Source organism: Elephas maximus, chromosome 21 (assembly GCF_024166365.1).
Source record: "Elephas maximus indicus isolate mEleMax1 chromosome 21, mEleMax1 primary haplotype, whole genome shotgun sequence".
In the NCBI taxonomy this organism is placed as follows: domain Eukaryota; kingdom Metazoa; phylum Chordata; class Mammalia; order Proboscidea; family Elephantidae; genus Elephas; species Elephas maximus.
Window position 1 is genome coordinate 69091733 of NC_064839.1, and position 17042 is coordinate 69108774.

General features: G+C 38.1%; 1 protein-coding gene across 1 annotated transcript in view; it reads left to right on the forward strand.

The window, feature by feature from the left end:
• Positions 1–17042, forward strand: part of GALNTL6 (polypeptide N-acetylgalactosaminyltransferase like 6) — a 1356076-nt gene that overhangs the window by 1214389 nt on the left and 124645 nt on the right. The window contains exon 8 of the mRNA XM_049864011.1: positions 2112–2229. Coding sequence (XP_049719968.1) covers positions 2112–2229 — 118 coding nt within the window. The remainder of the gene's footprint in view (positions 1–2111; positions 2230–17042) is intronic.

Genomic DNA, 17042 nt, shown 5'->3' on the forward strand with positions numbered 1-17042 from the left:
GCTATACTAATATCAAAGTAGATGTGAGTAGATGAAAATGGCATAAGACTGGACAACATTTTGCACTGTTATATGTAAGTTTGGTATGAGCTGGAGACTGGAAGGCACCTAACAACAACAGCAAAAGATGTCAGCAGCAAGGAATGACAAAGGTCATATCATAATGATAAGTCAACAAAAAGATTTGAAAATGCTAAACATTTACACATTTATTAACGAAGTAAAATACAGGAAGCAAAAAACTGATAGACCAGCAAGAAGAAATAAACATGCATAATTATAGACACAGATTTCAGTACCTCCTGTCACTAATTGATAGAAGACAGAAAATCAATAACAACACCATCAACTAATTCAACCTAATAAATATTTATAAAGAGCTTGACCCAACGACAACAGAAATGCACATGAAACATTTACCAAGATAGACCATATTCTGAGCCATTAAGAATGCTCAAAAAATTTAAAATGATTCAAGTTATACAAAATAAATTCAGTATTTAATATCTCATACTGTTATTTGTGAATACCCTTAACTTAAAAAAAAAAAACTTTAAAACTATCACATAAAGTATGCTGAAATTGTTTTTTTTTTTTTTTAAGATTTGCTTGAAAATCTATATTCAATGGCCAATAATATTGAAAGAGGTCTAACAAAAATAAAAAAAGATCTGCTTGGCCTGAGTAAAGGTGCTGTCTAATTGTTTAATACCCACATGTACGTAGTTGTCTCTCCTCATCCCCAAACACTGATACAGATACAGTATAGTAGTGAAAAACAAGAAGACTGAAATCAGAGGACCTGGGTCGAGTTCTAGCTCCACCACATGCTACCTCCAACCTTGGACAATGTTTCCAACATCTCTGTTCGTGTTTCTTTGAACAGTATCAGTTTACTAGCTGTTGTTGAGTAGATTCTGATTCATGGCCACTCCGTGTGTGTCAGAGTAGAACTGTGCTCCATAGGATTTTCAGTGGCTGATTTTTAGCAACTAGACTGTCAGGTCTTTCTTCCAAGCACCTCTGGGTGGATTCAAATCTCTAAACTTTTGGTTAACAGCTGAGCATGTTAACCATCTGCACCTCCCAGGAACTATTCAAACTGTACCAAAAAAACCAGACCCATTGCCATGGAGTCAATTCCGACTCAGAGTGATCCTACAGGACAGAGTAGAACTGCCCCATAGGGTTTCCAAGGCTGTAAATCTTTACAGAAGCAGATCACCACATCATTCTCCCGAGGTGCAGCTAGTGGATTTGAACTGGCAGACAGTACAGAGGGATGATGATAGTCATGTGATTATTATGTGGATTGATCAAGGTAATTAGGTAAAGTTCTTAGCCTAGACCCCAGCACATAGTGAGCACTACTTTTGACCTACAAAATTTTAGGGCAGGGTCCAATGATTATAATTTTCCTATTACATAGCAACATGACTACATGACTGCAATGCATACTAGCAGAGTGGAATACCTGAAAACTACTGAACAAAAGGAATATTTCTCAGAAAGACAAAAATGGTCTAAAAAGAATATCGTTAAAGTGAAAAGACAGTTCAAATTCCAACTTTGGCATGTTAATTAAATAACCAATTTTGGTTGGTTATTTAATATTCTACTGCCCATTTCATAATCTGTAAAGTGGAGATGGCCTGCATCTAATGATGCTTAGGGAATAATGAGAGATTAAATCAAAGATACTGTCTACAACAGCGTTTTCTATACCTTTATCTGTCTAATAGTAAAGGGTCCCCTTCACTCTGAGGAAAAACCATGGAATTAAGTGATATCTCTCAATGTATCAGACACTAACTTCAGATAGTTCTAATGACAGACTGATGAAGCTAAAGTGGCTCTACGAGGCATTAGTCACATTCAAACCTGAACTGAAAAGTTTAATCCTCAGAAGGACTCTTCCCCTACCCTCACTCCACGTCCACTTCAATTAGAGGCCCCAGGAGAATGCTACACTCAAAGAAAACCAGTGCTGGAAAGGTCGATGCAATTGACCACTACAGCCTATCTTAAAGTTTGCTTTTTTTATTTTCAAGCAAAATGCCATTGTCCTTGATGTTCCTAGTCCTTTAATGATTATTTTATTCATTCCACAGGTCCCCTGTTATGGCTGGAGGCCTCTTTGCTGTGGATCGAAAATGGTTTTGGGAGTTGGGTGGCTATGACCCTGGTTTAGAAATCTGGGGAGGAGAACAATATGAAATCTCTTTTAAGGTAAGCCACCAAGACCTTCTCACACTTTGTCTAGATATTAATAGGATATCATCATTTTCCTTTGTGTCCTATGTGGTGAAATGATTTAATAATGAAAATAGATGTCAGTTCCCCAAGTCAGCTTTTCGAAGAGAGAAGTGACTGCCTTCTGATGTTTATATGGCAAAGTAGCCACACCATATAAAAACTGTAATAACTCAAAATCCCATTGATTTATTTAATTCCAAGCCTGTTTTTGATTTGTTTTTATCTGAAATTATCCTAGGTCTCTACTTGCTTTTTCCATAAATGCTCACTAAAATTATATGCCTTATATAATTATATATATGTACATATATACATTGTATATGACGATATGTCAAATTTCAAGGTTTATGAATGAAAAATACTTCTCCCGATGTGTGAAGAACAGACGAGCAAAGCAAAAAAATTTAAAAACTGCACAAAATGTTGTATTCCAAATTGCCAAGATCTTTCTAAAGGCAATCTCAGAATGGAAAAAAAAAATCCTCATTTTTCTTTATTTTTTTCCTTTATCACACCATTATTTACATAGAAGCCTAGAATTGATTCTTGCAACATTTATCATACAGAAAACTTCCTACTAAATAGATTGGCTTTTCCTAATGGCTTCCATTATAAAAATAATCCTTGCTAAGGAAAATATTGCACCCTAATATAGCAAAAGTCACATTTAAGAATCCAGCAAAACTTTTTAAGTCTATATATAAAAATCCAATGATTAAAATGGTATTTATAAAACTGTAACAGCTGTATTCAATGTGTTAACAGAAATGCTATGTTGTCCTCAAAGTATCATAAAATAAATACCCGGAAAGAGAAACTTAGGAGGTGTCACTGCAGGGTTCAGGACATCTAGAATGCTTCTGTTCACTCTGCTGGCAATAATCCTTGAAATAAAAAAAAAAAAAAAAATACCAATTGTTAAATTGGTGCTCTTCTTCACTATCATTCAGACACATCTAATTTCACATCTAAAATAGTTTTTTGTTGTTTTTTTTTAACCTTTTTGTAGAGGTATTTTTTTTTCAACCATTGACTTTACCAATCAATGTCTGTTGGGTTCTTCTGCTAGAGTAAGAGTTGTACACCTTAAAACGGTGTATATGGCAAGAGACAGCAATAACTTAGGGTTATGGGCCAGATATTGACCTAAGTATTTTATATGAATTATCTAACTTAAAATCACAACTCTGAGAAATGGCTATTGTCATTTTACAGGTGAAGAAACCAAGATTAAAGAGATTTAAAAAATTACCTCATGTCAGTAAGGGGTTAAAATGCTTCCTTTCTGCTTAATTGTAGCAAACGCAGAAACAGAGTTGTCTGCACCAGGTCATATCTACCGAACAATTGCTAACTTCATTGTTAACCTTTTGATCCCTGTCTGGTGATTTCTCCTACTGAACAGGAGCTAATATCTTCATTATAATCCAATAGCACAGCAGAAAACTTCCTGCCAACATACTATTTATCATCTGATATTTTCCAGATATCAGCGGGGTACAAAGTTTACAATAATATCTTCAACTGGAATAACCAAGTATTACATTTGATCCCAATTTCAAAGGAAAAGAAAAATGGCATTGCCCTGTTTATAACATTATCAGAATTCAAGGAATACTTTTTATTAATTCACTTTTCACAGTTCAAGAATTTTCTTTTTAATTCTCTTAATTCATGAATTCTCCAAGTTTAAAATGCTGTGAAGGGAATTTCTATTAAGCAAGAGATACCTGGCTTTGAATAATGAACTGGACAAAGGATAAAATTGCTCTTGAAAGTCTGAAGAGTTGGCAGAAGATATATTTGCATTCTAAATCACAAAGGTGTTTTTTAGACATATATAAACTTGCATTCCTCACTTCTCTGTCGCTTGTATCTATCACATCTCTTCTGGGTCACCTGAGGTTTTATTACCTCATTTCCTGTTTTTCAGTTATCTGTCATTCTGAAGGATATAATTGGAATGTAGCCCTATCATCTTTGTCTAGAAACCATGGCAATAGTACTGGAAGTTCAGGACTAAATTGCCCCAGGTTGTTTAGTTGGAATGACAGATTCTTTGATGACAGCTATGTCTTTCAGGGTCCCATTCCAGACATATCCCTTCCTTCTTCATATTGTGTGCTGACCTTGGGGTTCCTGTCCCTCCTGGTTAATATTTTTAACATGAGGAGGACCAATTTAAACAGGCTTTGGTAAAATTTGCATTAGAGAAAAAAAGAAATTTTTTTGTGTTAAACATATCAAAAGAGTTGTACACAAACAGCTCTGTTAAATGGTAAAAAAAAAAAAAAAAAAGAAAGAAAGAAAAGTCAAATTTCTGCATTTTGGGACATATCTCATAAATTGTGATTAATTTTACACTGTAAAGCACTGTGAGATAGACACTGGACAGCACTAACAACTTGAGTAGTATGTACAATAACTGAGAATTCCCTGGTCTATTTCATACCATAAGACAGGAATTATTTTAAGCCTAAAATTTAAATGCTCAATCTGCCAGACGCTCCTTGGAAACTCCATGGGGCAGTTCTACTCTGTCCTATAGGGTGGCTATGAGTAGGAATCGACTCGATGGCACTGGGTTTTGGGTAATTCAGAATTATTTCCATAAACTACGGTTATCAGTCATCTTTGTCTACTCTTTTCTCTCCAAACAAAGAATCATCTTAATGAAGTTTATAACAAGATTTCATCACTCCATGAAATGATTTCCAGAAAACTCTGCTTTATATGAAGGGTTCAGTTTCGGATCAATACTATTTGGGCAAAAGTGCTCCTCAATGCTCTTTCTCTATAAATATCTTTCTTTCCTTTTTTCTGAAATCTGACGAGATGCGTAGACTTCATACCATAACATAAAAGCCAACACATTAGAATTTGCAGGAGTCAGTGGTGGAAAAGAGCTCGCTAGAGAAATAAATGATCTATCTGCAGTGTGCCCAGTCTTCAGCCTCTCATAATATGAGTCTGGACTCCTACGTGACCTAGAATTATCCAGCTGTCTCTCAAATGCTGCAAGGTTAGCCAGCTGCTAAGGAGGGGAAAGAAGCATTTAGCCAGTCATTCTACAAGCTTTTATTGAGCATCTAATTTATGCCAGGCATTGTTCCAGGTACTCAATTTGGAGTTGCACCTGTAAACAAAGAGGTGGCCGAGACAGATTGTACAGTGGAGATATAAAAGAACCCACACCTCTAAATATTGTCTACTGTTTAAATTACTGAAATAATGCTAAAACCATTATGAGTCTCTGCTTTTTCAGAATGCATATTTACATATAATCCAAATACCAGCCTTTTCAGAAGATCAGTCCTTCTGAAATTACTCTCAGAAAATGTTAAAAATAAAAGTGAACAACAAACATGCATTAGGCAGCCAGAAGCAATTTAGAATGAAGCCCAGGGACTCCATTCCACAAAATCCTCTGATATGAAATAGGAAGTTTGGGTTCTGTGGGAAGAACGTTAAATTTGCCCTTTTCCACCCCCAGTATCTCCTCAAAATGTCCACACATTGATCCAATATTTCTTGGGCCATCCTGAAGTCCCAAGAAGAGTTCTTGATCAAAAGCTTCACCTGTGTTCAAGGCTCCAGGTGAGGTGAGTATGTGTATCATAAGTCCTAAAACAAATCTAACAAATCTAGAAGTCCCACAGCCTATTTCATAACCACTCTTACTGGATCATAGTACACCTTTGTGGTGTGCCACAGTCTTTCCTATGTGGTTGGTTTAAGATTCAGACATTTTAAGGACACATTAACTTACCTCTCACAATCTTTCAGCCTTTATTAATCATTAATGCATTAACAGACATCTATTTATTGATTACAGTGTGCCAACACTGTGCTAAGCTCTTGAGATTCAAAAATAAATGTGAAAATATTCTTGCTCTGAAAGACTTTACTCTCCAGTGGCATAGTGGTTAGGAGCTACAGCTGCTAACCAAAAGGTTGGCAGTTCAAATCCACCAGGATCTCTATGGGGCAGTTCTACTCTGTCCTATAGGGTCACTAGGAGTCGGAATCAGCTCGATGGCAACAGGTTTGTTTTAGGTTTTTTAGCAGCATGGATGATTAATTCATCATAGTTCCTCATCATTACGGTTCAGAATATTTTAATCCCATATTCACGGTAATAATTCTGGACATACACTATAGTCTCCCTTCCTCTAATCTTTTTCCTCTTTCAATTTCAATTAATTTTTTTCCTAAACCGTTTTATTTTCCTCTCCTAAAAGTTTGCAGTTGCTCCTGATTAGCACACAAAACAAATGACCATGTTTAATCACATACCACTAGACTTTCCAGAAATGATCTGCCTTAACCTATACTGCAAACCAACTCAACTCCTGTTTTCCTCTCCTTCCCAGAAAAGATGGAAACACACTTCCATTTTTTGTCCCTATTTATTTTAACTAACCACTCAGACTTTGCTCTGCTCCTGAGAAATCTGCTTATTCTCTCCATAAATATTAATCAACAACTTCCACTCTGAACCCATGGATCATGCAGAGTCTGCAGAAAAAGCAAAGCAAGCCCAGTAGAAGCCTTTGGATCACGCACAATTGAGATGAATATTTTGTCTGTTAAATATACAAGTCAGGTAAAACAGGAAAACGTTAAAAAAAAAAAAAATTAAGAATTTCCTCTGAAGTAAAGCATAATGCACACGCACTCACCAGTCTTATAATGTGAGGCGGCCAAAACTTTTGCTTCTGCCTATGAGTCTACTGATTTGAGTTAAACTATAGATGCATAAGTCACACCCATAATGCATTGTCTACGACTGGGTTCTTTTCAATTGGAATAAAAACCTAAAGATACTTTAAAGCTACCTTACTGCAACAATAGAATTGTTCTAATTTTATTCATTCTTTTATTGTTAACTCAACCACATTTAATTTGACAGCATTTTTTAAGCAACTCCTCAATCCTTCCAAATCATTCAAATTAGCTTTGACACGAACAATAATTTTTCTCTTGTCATAATCATATTTCATCATTTTAAGCAATATTTAATTAAATTACATGATTACAGTAAGACTAGTGCAATTGTATTTGGGAAGAAATACATTCATCGCCTTTGGGGTAAGCATATGTAGTAACTTAACTATTTAGGAGCAAAATTATGCAGTATATTCAATGTAGCCCAGACTCAGTGTAGGTTCTCCATATATGAGCACCATTCAATATGCTTTACAGAAGGAATGGAAAGTGATAGCTAATACAGTAAATTGGTTAGGCACACAGTCAGTCCTTGCTCTCAAAAGTTTTCAGTCTAGGAGGTGGGGCCAAGATGGCAGAGTAGTCAGATGCTTTCTGTGGTCCCTTTTACAATGAAGACCCAAAAAAACAAGTGAAATTGATTATATATGACAATCTAGGAGCTCTGAACATCAAAGAGAGAGATGAGGAGTCAAACTGAGCAGCAGGGAGAGGGAGAGATAGTTCAGAAGCAGTGAGGATTTGCCAGACTTGACCTGGCCGGCACTCTGCAGGCTGGATCGGCCAGCACATGCAGGATGAGGCAAGCAGTAGTGCTCCTGACTCCACACCAGGAGAAACTGAGCAGCGGAGAGTTTTTGCAAGCCTGCAGAACCAAGGGAAAGAGGTGCTGAACATGCAAAAGTTAAGTGCAAGTGTCTAACCTACCACACGGGATCAAAAAAGCCCTTTACCCCCTCTGGGAAGTACCTGTCTTCCATTTACCCATGCCCTCCCTACTCTACTCTGCTCCAGGTCTGGTTTCAGCAGTTGTCCCCCCGCCACCTCAAGCCAGAAGTGGGACCAGTTGCGCATCGTGAGCCATTCTTCCAGCCTTGGAGAGGGAACAAATTAGCAGAGGAGTAAATAATCTGCCAGCTCCCCTAAGCCAAGAACTCAGGGCAGGCACAGCCCTTTGCCTAGGCAAAGGCATAAGGGTTCCACAAACGTTGTGAATACCTTTTACCCCTGCATAGGCCTGTGTGGGCCCATTTCAACAGCTTAGGCCCTCACTAACACAGTAAAACATGGTATATACCTGAAGCCTATTTTCAACTACAATGGCTAAGGGGGAGTGGCAGATTCATGACATTTGACACCATTCTGCCTATTAAGGAGGGTCCTCACCTACCCACAACAGGGGCCTGAAGACTGGTGGTCCCACCCACTCCACCTCGCCACCTGTGACAGGGGTCCAAGAATAAGTGGTGCCTCCCAGTCCTTACAGCCAACAGCATTGGGTGCCCAAAGCCTGGCTACAAAACACACACCTTCATGCTCTAGGGAACAGGAACATGCCTTCTTCCCAGACACTGAGGTGCAGCAGTCCACCCACTGCCTTGCTCAGTACATGACCCCTACTGTAGCCAGATACCTGGGCCTACTCCAATGACCCCTGCCTGTCTAGGACTGTAGGTGAGAGCCTGCATCACATGCTCAGTGACCAACGACCTGGACACCTGAGCTGAATTCACATAAGAAACCTAAACGGACTCCTGGGCTCACATAACTACTAACAGCTCTACCCACCCAGTAACAGGATCTAAGAGCTTCAAAGATGCCAATAATCAAACTAACTTACAAGACCAGCCTATCTGGGCATATCAAAACAAAACAAGAGACCAGGGCACAGTAAGCAAACATAAAATAAATAAAGATAATAACTTATTCATGGCTCAGAGACAACAGTCAGTATCAAACCACAGGAAGAGACAGGCTACGATGACTTCAGCAAACAACCAAAACAAAGAACCAAGAAACCTTTCAGAGGAAGAACATATTTGGAATTACCGGATGTAGAATTCAAAAGATTAATACACAGAGTTCTTCAAGAGATCAGGAAGCAGATCAAGCAAAATGCAGACCAAGCCAAGGAACACACAGACAAAGCAACAGAGGAATTTAAGAAGGTTATACAACAGCATAATGACAAATTTAATAGGCTATGAGAATCCATAGAGAAACAGCAAACAGAAATCCAAAAGATTAACAATAAAATTTCAGAATTAGACAACGCAATAGAAATTCATAGAAGCAGAACTGATGCAATGGAAGTCAGAAATAGTGAGATTGAAGATAAATCCCTTGACACCAATTTATTTCAGAAAAATCAGATGAAAGAATTTTTTTAAAAAACGAAAAAAACCCTAAGAATTACGTGGTACTCTATCAAGAAGAATAACCTATGAGTGATTGGAGTACCAGAACAGAGAGGGATAACAGAAAATACAGAGAGAACTGCTGAAGATTCACCGGCAGAAAACTTCCCTGATACCATGAAAGGTGAGAAGATATCTATCCAAGAGGCTTGTTGAACCCCACACAGGTTAGATCTCAAAAGAAAGCCATCAAGACATATTATAATCAAACTTGCCAAAACCAAAGATAAAGACATTTAAGAGTGGCTATAGGATTTTTTTTTTTATAGGATTACTTTTATATAGGATTACTTTACTATGAGTCAGAATTGACTCCATTGCCATGAGTTTTTTTTTTTTTTGGTTTAGGGATTTAAAAAAAGTCATCCACAAAGACTAATCTTGGACTACTGGGCAGAAACCATGTAGTCAAGAAGGCAATGGGATGACACACATAAAGCCTTGAAGGAAAAAATTGCCAACCAAAAATTATATATCCAGCAGCACTGTCTCTCAAATATGATGGCAAAATTAGGGCATTTCCAGATAAACAGTAGTTTAGGAAATTTGTAAAAAACAAACCAAAATTACAACAACAAAAAAAAAAAACTAAAGGGAGTCCTCCAGTTAGGAAATCAATAACATCAGGTAACAAGACTAGAATGCTAGACAGAACAACCAGATATCAACCCAGATAAGGAAGTCACGAAAATAAATGAAAGATAAAACATTGAAAATAGGAAAACAGAGACTTCAATATGTAAAAGATGACAACATTAAAACAAAAAAGAGGAACTAAATAATGTCATCATAGAACTTTCATATGCAGAGGAAGTCAAAGCAATATCAAGAAATAAAAGACTGGTTTAAACTTAGAAAAATAACCCAGGGGGAAAAAAAAAAAAAAACAGAGGTAAATTTTAAGGTAACCACAAAGGAAACTAACAATCCTACACATTAAAATAAAAAAGAAGAAAAACATAAAGATTCAACAAATACAAAATCAAAAACAATGAAAAAGATGAAAAGAAAGTACATAAAGTAAAACAACTCAGCACAGAAAATTAAGGGGAACAATGACACTACAAACAACACATAGAAAAAAAAAATCAAAATGACAACACTAAACTCATAAAAAAAAAAAAATTTTTTAATACCTATCAATAATTATGCTGAATGTAAATGGACTAAATACAACAAAAAAGAGACAAAGAGCGCCAGAATGGATAAAAGAAAAACATGACCCATCTATATGCTGCCTACAAGAGATACACATTAGACTCAAAGACACAAAAATACTGAAACTAAAAGGACAGAAAATATATGTATCAGGAAAACAAGAATCAAAAAAGAGCAGGACTGGCATATTAATCTCTGACAAAATAGACTTTAAAGCAAAATCCACCACAAAGGATAAGGAAGGACATCATATAATGATTAAAGGGTCAATACACCAGGAGGACAGGGCTCCAAAATATGTAAAACAAACTCTAACAGCATTGAAAAGAGAAATAGCTTCACAATAAGAGTAAGAGACTTCAACACACCACTTTCGGTGAAGGACGGAACATTCAGAAAGAAACTCAATAAAGACACAGAAGATCTATATGCCATAATCAATCAACCTGACCTCATAGACATATACAGGACACTTCACCCAACAGAAGCCAAGTATACATTCTTTTCCAATGGACATGGAACATTCTCCAGAAATGACCACATTTTAGGCCACAAAGCAAGCCTTAACAAAATACAAAATGTCGAAATATTGCAAAGCATCTTTTCTGACCATTAAGCCATAAAAGAAATCAAGCAGAGAAACAGCAAGAAAAAAAAAAAATCAAGTACATGGAAACTGAACAACACCTTGCACAAAAACTAATGGGGTTATCCAAGATATCAAGGGTGGAATAAAGAAACTCACAAAATCAAATCAGATTGAAAATACATTCTACCAGAACCTTTGGGACACAGCAAAAGCAGTGCTCAGAGGTCAATTTATAGCAATAAATGCACACATCCAAAAAGAAGAAAGGGCCAAAATCAAAACGTTAACCCTACAAATTGAACAAATAGAGCAGAAAGAGAAGCCCGCAGGCACCAGAAATAAGAAAATAATAAAAACTAGAGCAGAATTAAACAAAATAGAAAAACAATATAAAGAGTTAACAAGACCAAAAGATGGTTCTTTGAAAAGATCAACAAAATCAATGAGCCATTGGCCAAACTGACAAAACAAAAACAGAAGAGGAGGCTAATAACCCAAATAAGAAATGAGATGGGCAATATCAAAACAGACCCAACTAAACTAAAAGAATCATAACAGAACACTATGTAAAATTGTACTTTAACAAAATTGAAAACCTGGAGGAAATGGACAAATTTCTAGAAATACACTACCTACCTAAACTAACACAGAGGTAGAATAACTAACTAAACCTATAACAAAAGAAGAGATTGAAGAGGTAATTAAAAAACTCCCAACAAAAAAGAAGCCCTGGCCCTGACAGCTTCCATGGAGAATTCTACCAAACTTTTCAGAGAAGAATTAACACCACTACTACTAAAGGTATTTCAGAGCATGGAAAAGGATGGAATACTCCTAAACTCATTCTATGAAGCAAGCATAACCCTGATACCAAAACCAGATAAAGACACCACAAAAAAGAAAATTACATGAAAATAGACACAAAAGTTTCAACAAAATTCTAGCCAATAGAATTCAACAACATATCAAAAAAAATAATTCACCATGACCAAGCGGGATTCATACCAGGTATGCAGGGATGGTTCAACATTAGAAAAACAATCAATGTAATCCATCACATAAGTAAAACAAAAGACAAGAACCACATGATCTTATCAACTGAAGCAGAATATGCATTTGACAAAGTCGAACACCCATTCATGATAAAAACTCTCAGCAAAATAAGAATAGAAGGAAAACTCCTCAACATAATAAAGGGCATTTATACAAAGCCAACAGCCAACATCACCCTAAATGGAGGAAGTCTTGAGAACGGGAATCAGACAAGGATGACCTTTATCACCACTCTTATTCAACATTGTGCTGGAGGTCCTAGCCAGAGCAATAAGGTAAGAAAAAGAAATAAAGGGCATCCAAATTGGTAAGGAAGAAGTAAAAGTATCCCTATTTGCAGTCTAATCTTATGCAAAGAAAACCCCAAAGAATTCACAAGAAACCCACTGGAACTAATAGAAGATTTTAGCAAAGTATCAGGATACAAGATAAACATACAAATATCAGTTGGATTCCACTACATCAACAAAGAGAACTTGAAATCACCAAATCAATACCATTTACGATAGCCCCCAAGAAAATAAAATACTTAGGAATAAATCTCACCAGAGACATGAAAGACCTATACCAAGAAAACTACAAGACACTACTGTAAGAAACCCAAAGAGACCTACATAAAGTGGAAAAACACACCTTGCTCATGGATAGGAAGATTCAACATTGTGAAAATGTCAATTCTACCCAAAGAGATCTACAGATACAACGCAATCTCAATCCAAATTTTGAAGACATTTTTTAATGAGATGGAGAAACAAATCATCAACTTCATATGGAAAGGGAAGAGGCCCCAGATAAGTAAAGCATTACTGAAGAAGAAGAACAAAGTGGGAGGCCTCACACTAATTTTAGAACCTATTATACAACCAGGGTAGTCAAAACAGTCTTGTACTGGTACAACAACAGATATGTAGGCCAATGGAACAGAATTGAGAACCTGGACTTAAATTCATCCACCTATGAGCATCTGATATTTGACGAAGGCCCAAAGTCTGTCAAATGGGGAAAAGACAGCCTCTTAACAAATAGTGCTGACATAACTGGATGTCCATCTGCAAAAAAATGAAACAAGGCCCAAAACTCACACAATGCAAAAAAACTCACAAAATGGATCAAAGACCTAAATATAAAATCTAAAACGATGAAGATCATGGAAGAAAAAATAAGGACTGTTAGGAGCCCTGATACATGGCATAAACAGAATGCAAAACATAACTAACAATGCACAAACAACAGAAGAGAAACTAGATAAGTGGGAACTCCTAAAAATCAAATACTTATGTTTACCCAAAGACTTCACCAAAAGAGTAAAAAGACAGCCTATATGCTGGGAGAAAAAATTTGGCTATGACATATCTGATCAGAGTCTAATTTCTAAAATCTACCAAAAAAAAATCTACAAGATACTGCAAAACCTCAGCAACAAAAGACAAATAACCCAACTGAAAAATGGGCAAAGGCCATGAACAGGCACTTCACCAAAGAAGACGTTTAGGTAGCTAACAGATACATGAAGAAATGTTTTCAATCATTACCCATTAGAGAAATGCAAATCAAAACTACAATGAGATTCCACCTCACCCTACTAACAAATCTCACCCTACTAACAAGGCTAGCATTAATCCAAAAAACACAAAATAATAAATGTTGGAGAGGCTATGGTGAGACTCAAACACTTATGCACTGCTGGTGGGAATATAAAATGGTACAACCACTTTGGAAATCAATTTGGCACTTCCTTGAAAAGCTAGAAATAGAACCACTGTATGATCCCGCAATCCTACTCCTTGAAATATCTCCTAGAGAAAGAAGAGCCGTCACAGGAATAGATATATATACACACCCATGTTCATTGCAGCACTGTTCACAATAGCAAAAAGAAGGAAACAACCTAGGTGCTCATCAACAAATGAATGGATAAACAAATTTTGGTATATTCACACAATGGAATACCATGCAAAGATAAAGAATAATGAGAAGTCTGCAAAACATCTCATATGGGTGAATCTGGAAGGCATTATGCTGAGTGAAATTAGTCAGTTGCAAAAGGACAAATATTGTATGAGACCACTATTTTAAGAACTTAAGGAAAGGTTTAAGAACAGAAGAAAACATTCTTTGACGGTTACGAGGATGGGGAGGGAGGAAGAGGCGAATTCGCTAACTAGTCAGTAGACAAAAATTATATTAGGTGAAGGGAAGGACAACACACAATACAGGGTAAGTCAGCATAACTGGACTAAATCAAAAGCTAAGAAGTTTCCTGAACACAACCAAACACTTGGAGGGACAGAGTAGCAGGGGCAGGGGTCTGGGGACCATGGTTTCGGGGGACATCTAAGTCAACTGGCATAACAAAGTTTATTAAGAAAATGTTCTACATTCCATTTGGTGAGTGGTGTCTGGGGTCTTAAAAGCTTGTGAATGGCCATCTAAGATGCATCAATTGGTCCCAGCCCACCTGGAGCAAAGGGGAATGAAGAACACCAAAGACACGAGGAAAATGTTAGCCCAAAAGACAAAAGGGCCACATAAACCAGAGACTCCATCAGCCTGAGACCAGAAGAACTAGACCCCGGACTCTCTGTTAACCCAGAACTAAAAGCATTCCTGAAGCCAACTCTTCAGACAAAGATTAGACTGAACTATAAGACATAAAATAATACTCATGAAGAGCATGCTTCTTAGTTCAAGTAGATACGTGAGACTAAATGGGCAGCTCCTGGCTGCAGGTGGGATGAGAAGGCAGAAAGGGATAGAAGCTGGTTGAACAGACACGAAAATCCGGAGTGGAAAGGGGGAGTGTGCTGTCACATTATAGGCATTGCAACTAGGGTCACATGATAATATGTGTACAAATTTTTGTATGAGAAATTAACTTGACCTGTAAACTTTCACCTAAAGCACAATTAAAAAAAAAAAAAGTTTTCAGTCTAATAAAAGAGACAGGAAAAAGCTGGTGTAGCAGAGAGGCAGGTAAACATCTCTCATTGCAGGGAGGTAATTTTCCCACCTGTTGTTCAGTTCATGTCTGGGAGGAGGACCTCCCTCCTGGTCCTAGTCCCTACCAAAGTGCCCCACTCTTCTAACTCTGTCCGGGGTGCTTACAGGTGCCCAGGTCTGTTGGACAATGCATGTCTTACATGAGTCTGAGGGGGAATCATCCCTGAAGGGTGCCTCCGGTCTGTCTCATGCACTCTGCACACCAGTCCTGCAGACTCTCTAAAGGGAGAAAAAAATAAAATAAAATCCTCTGGGGCTTCTTTGACTCTGTATTTCAACTTTGGTGCGACTGGGAGAGGAAAACGCTCCTGAAGAGATAACCAAATTAGTACTGCAAGTCATAATCCTACCACGTACAGTCACACATGGCTTAAAGTGAGTGAAAAATGCCTGAGGTGTTAATAAGCGCACCCCATTTATTTTGTACTCTTTAATGACATAAAGGGTCCCCGAGTGGCACAGTTTGTTCTCAGCTACTACCCAAGAGTTTGGCAGTTCAAACCCACCCAGAAGCACTCCAGAAGAATGGCCTGTAGATCTGTTTCTGAAAGGTCACAGCCATGAAAACCCCATGGGACAGTTCTACTCTGTAACACATGGGGTCACCATGAGTCAGAATCTACTCCACATCAGTGAGGTTTTTTGTTTTGGTAATGACATAAAACTCTTTACATTGAGCTACCCATGTCCCACAGGTCTGGCCAATGTGTTCTTCCTGGGATAATAATAACTATTGTTTGGTCCCTTAACAAGAAAAACTAATGAGTTATCTCTTAAAGTCCATTGAATTTAATTTCTTATCCCATTCAACACTAATGCACAGTAGAAACATCATCATTTCTATTTTATAAATTGCAAAGCCAGCCCATTACCTAGTTAATGTCAAAGCAAAGATTAGAATCCAGGTTTGTTCTGGAGACTATTAGCCTAATTTCTTTTAACTGGAAAAATAAGACAGTATCCCCTTGGCGCAAAAAAAAAAAAAAAAAAAAAGTGGCTACTGTTACTCTCTGCATTGAAAAGGAAACGCAGGGACTTCTGGCCAACATGGTGCCAGAGACAGAAGCGCCACACCATCCCTCCACGGCAAAGACCCAAAAAACGAAGTAAAATGGAGGCAAACATCATTCCTGGAATCCAAAGTGTCAAATGAAGAGAAAAAGAACTCAGCCAAGCACCAAATGGAATAAGAAACTGACAGAGGACAGAGAGCAAGGAGGGATACACGCTGAAGGCCCTGTCAGCTAACGCAACACAGATCCACCATCTTGAACTCCTGTCAGGAATCAGCAGACAGGGAGCACGGGAAAGCAGCTTCATGGAACTCCCAGCAGGAGGCAGAGCACCCGGTAACCAGCGATATACACTTTCCCATCCCCCATTTTCTCCCTGCTGCTCTACCTCCGAGCTTCCTGGCTGGCTGCAGTGGCTCCGCCGGCCAGGAAGTGCAGCACCCACGCCCCTTGGATTCGCTCCACCCAAGTTAGAGATCGGAGGACAGGGAGTACAAGAAAGCAGCTTCACGAAGTTCCCAATAGGATACAGAGCACCCGGTAACAAGCGATATACACTTTCCTAACCTCCTCCTCTTCTTGCCCACCCCCTTGGCCTCTTCTGCTTCGCACCAGCCAGTCCCTTGGCCAGAGGCAACTGCTTTGGCCTCAGGCTGCTTGGATTCGCCCTGCCCACACTGGCTGGGCTCCTCAGATGGTGTTGGTTCTTTCCGTCTCTTTTGGTTTCTTCTGTGCCGCCCACCCTCCTGCTCCTTTCTCTGGAGCACCTGGCTCCGTGTGCTATTTTTGCTTCTCCTTGAAGAGCTGTGAAGCCATGCTTACCTGGGG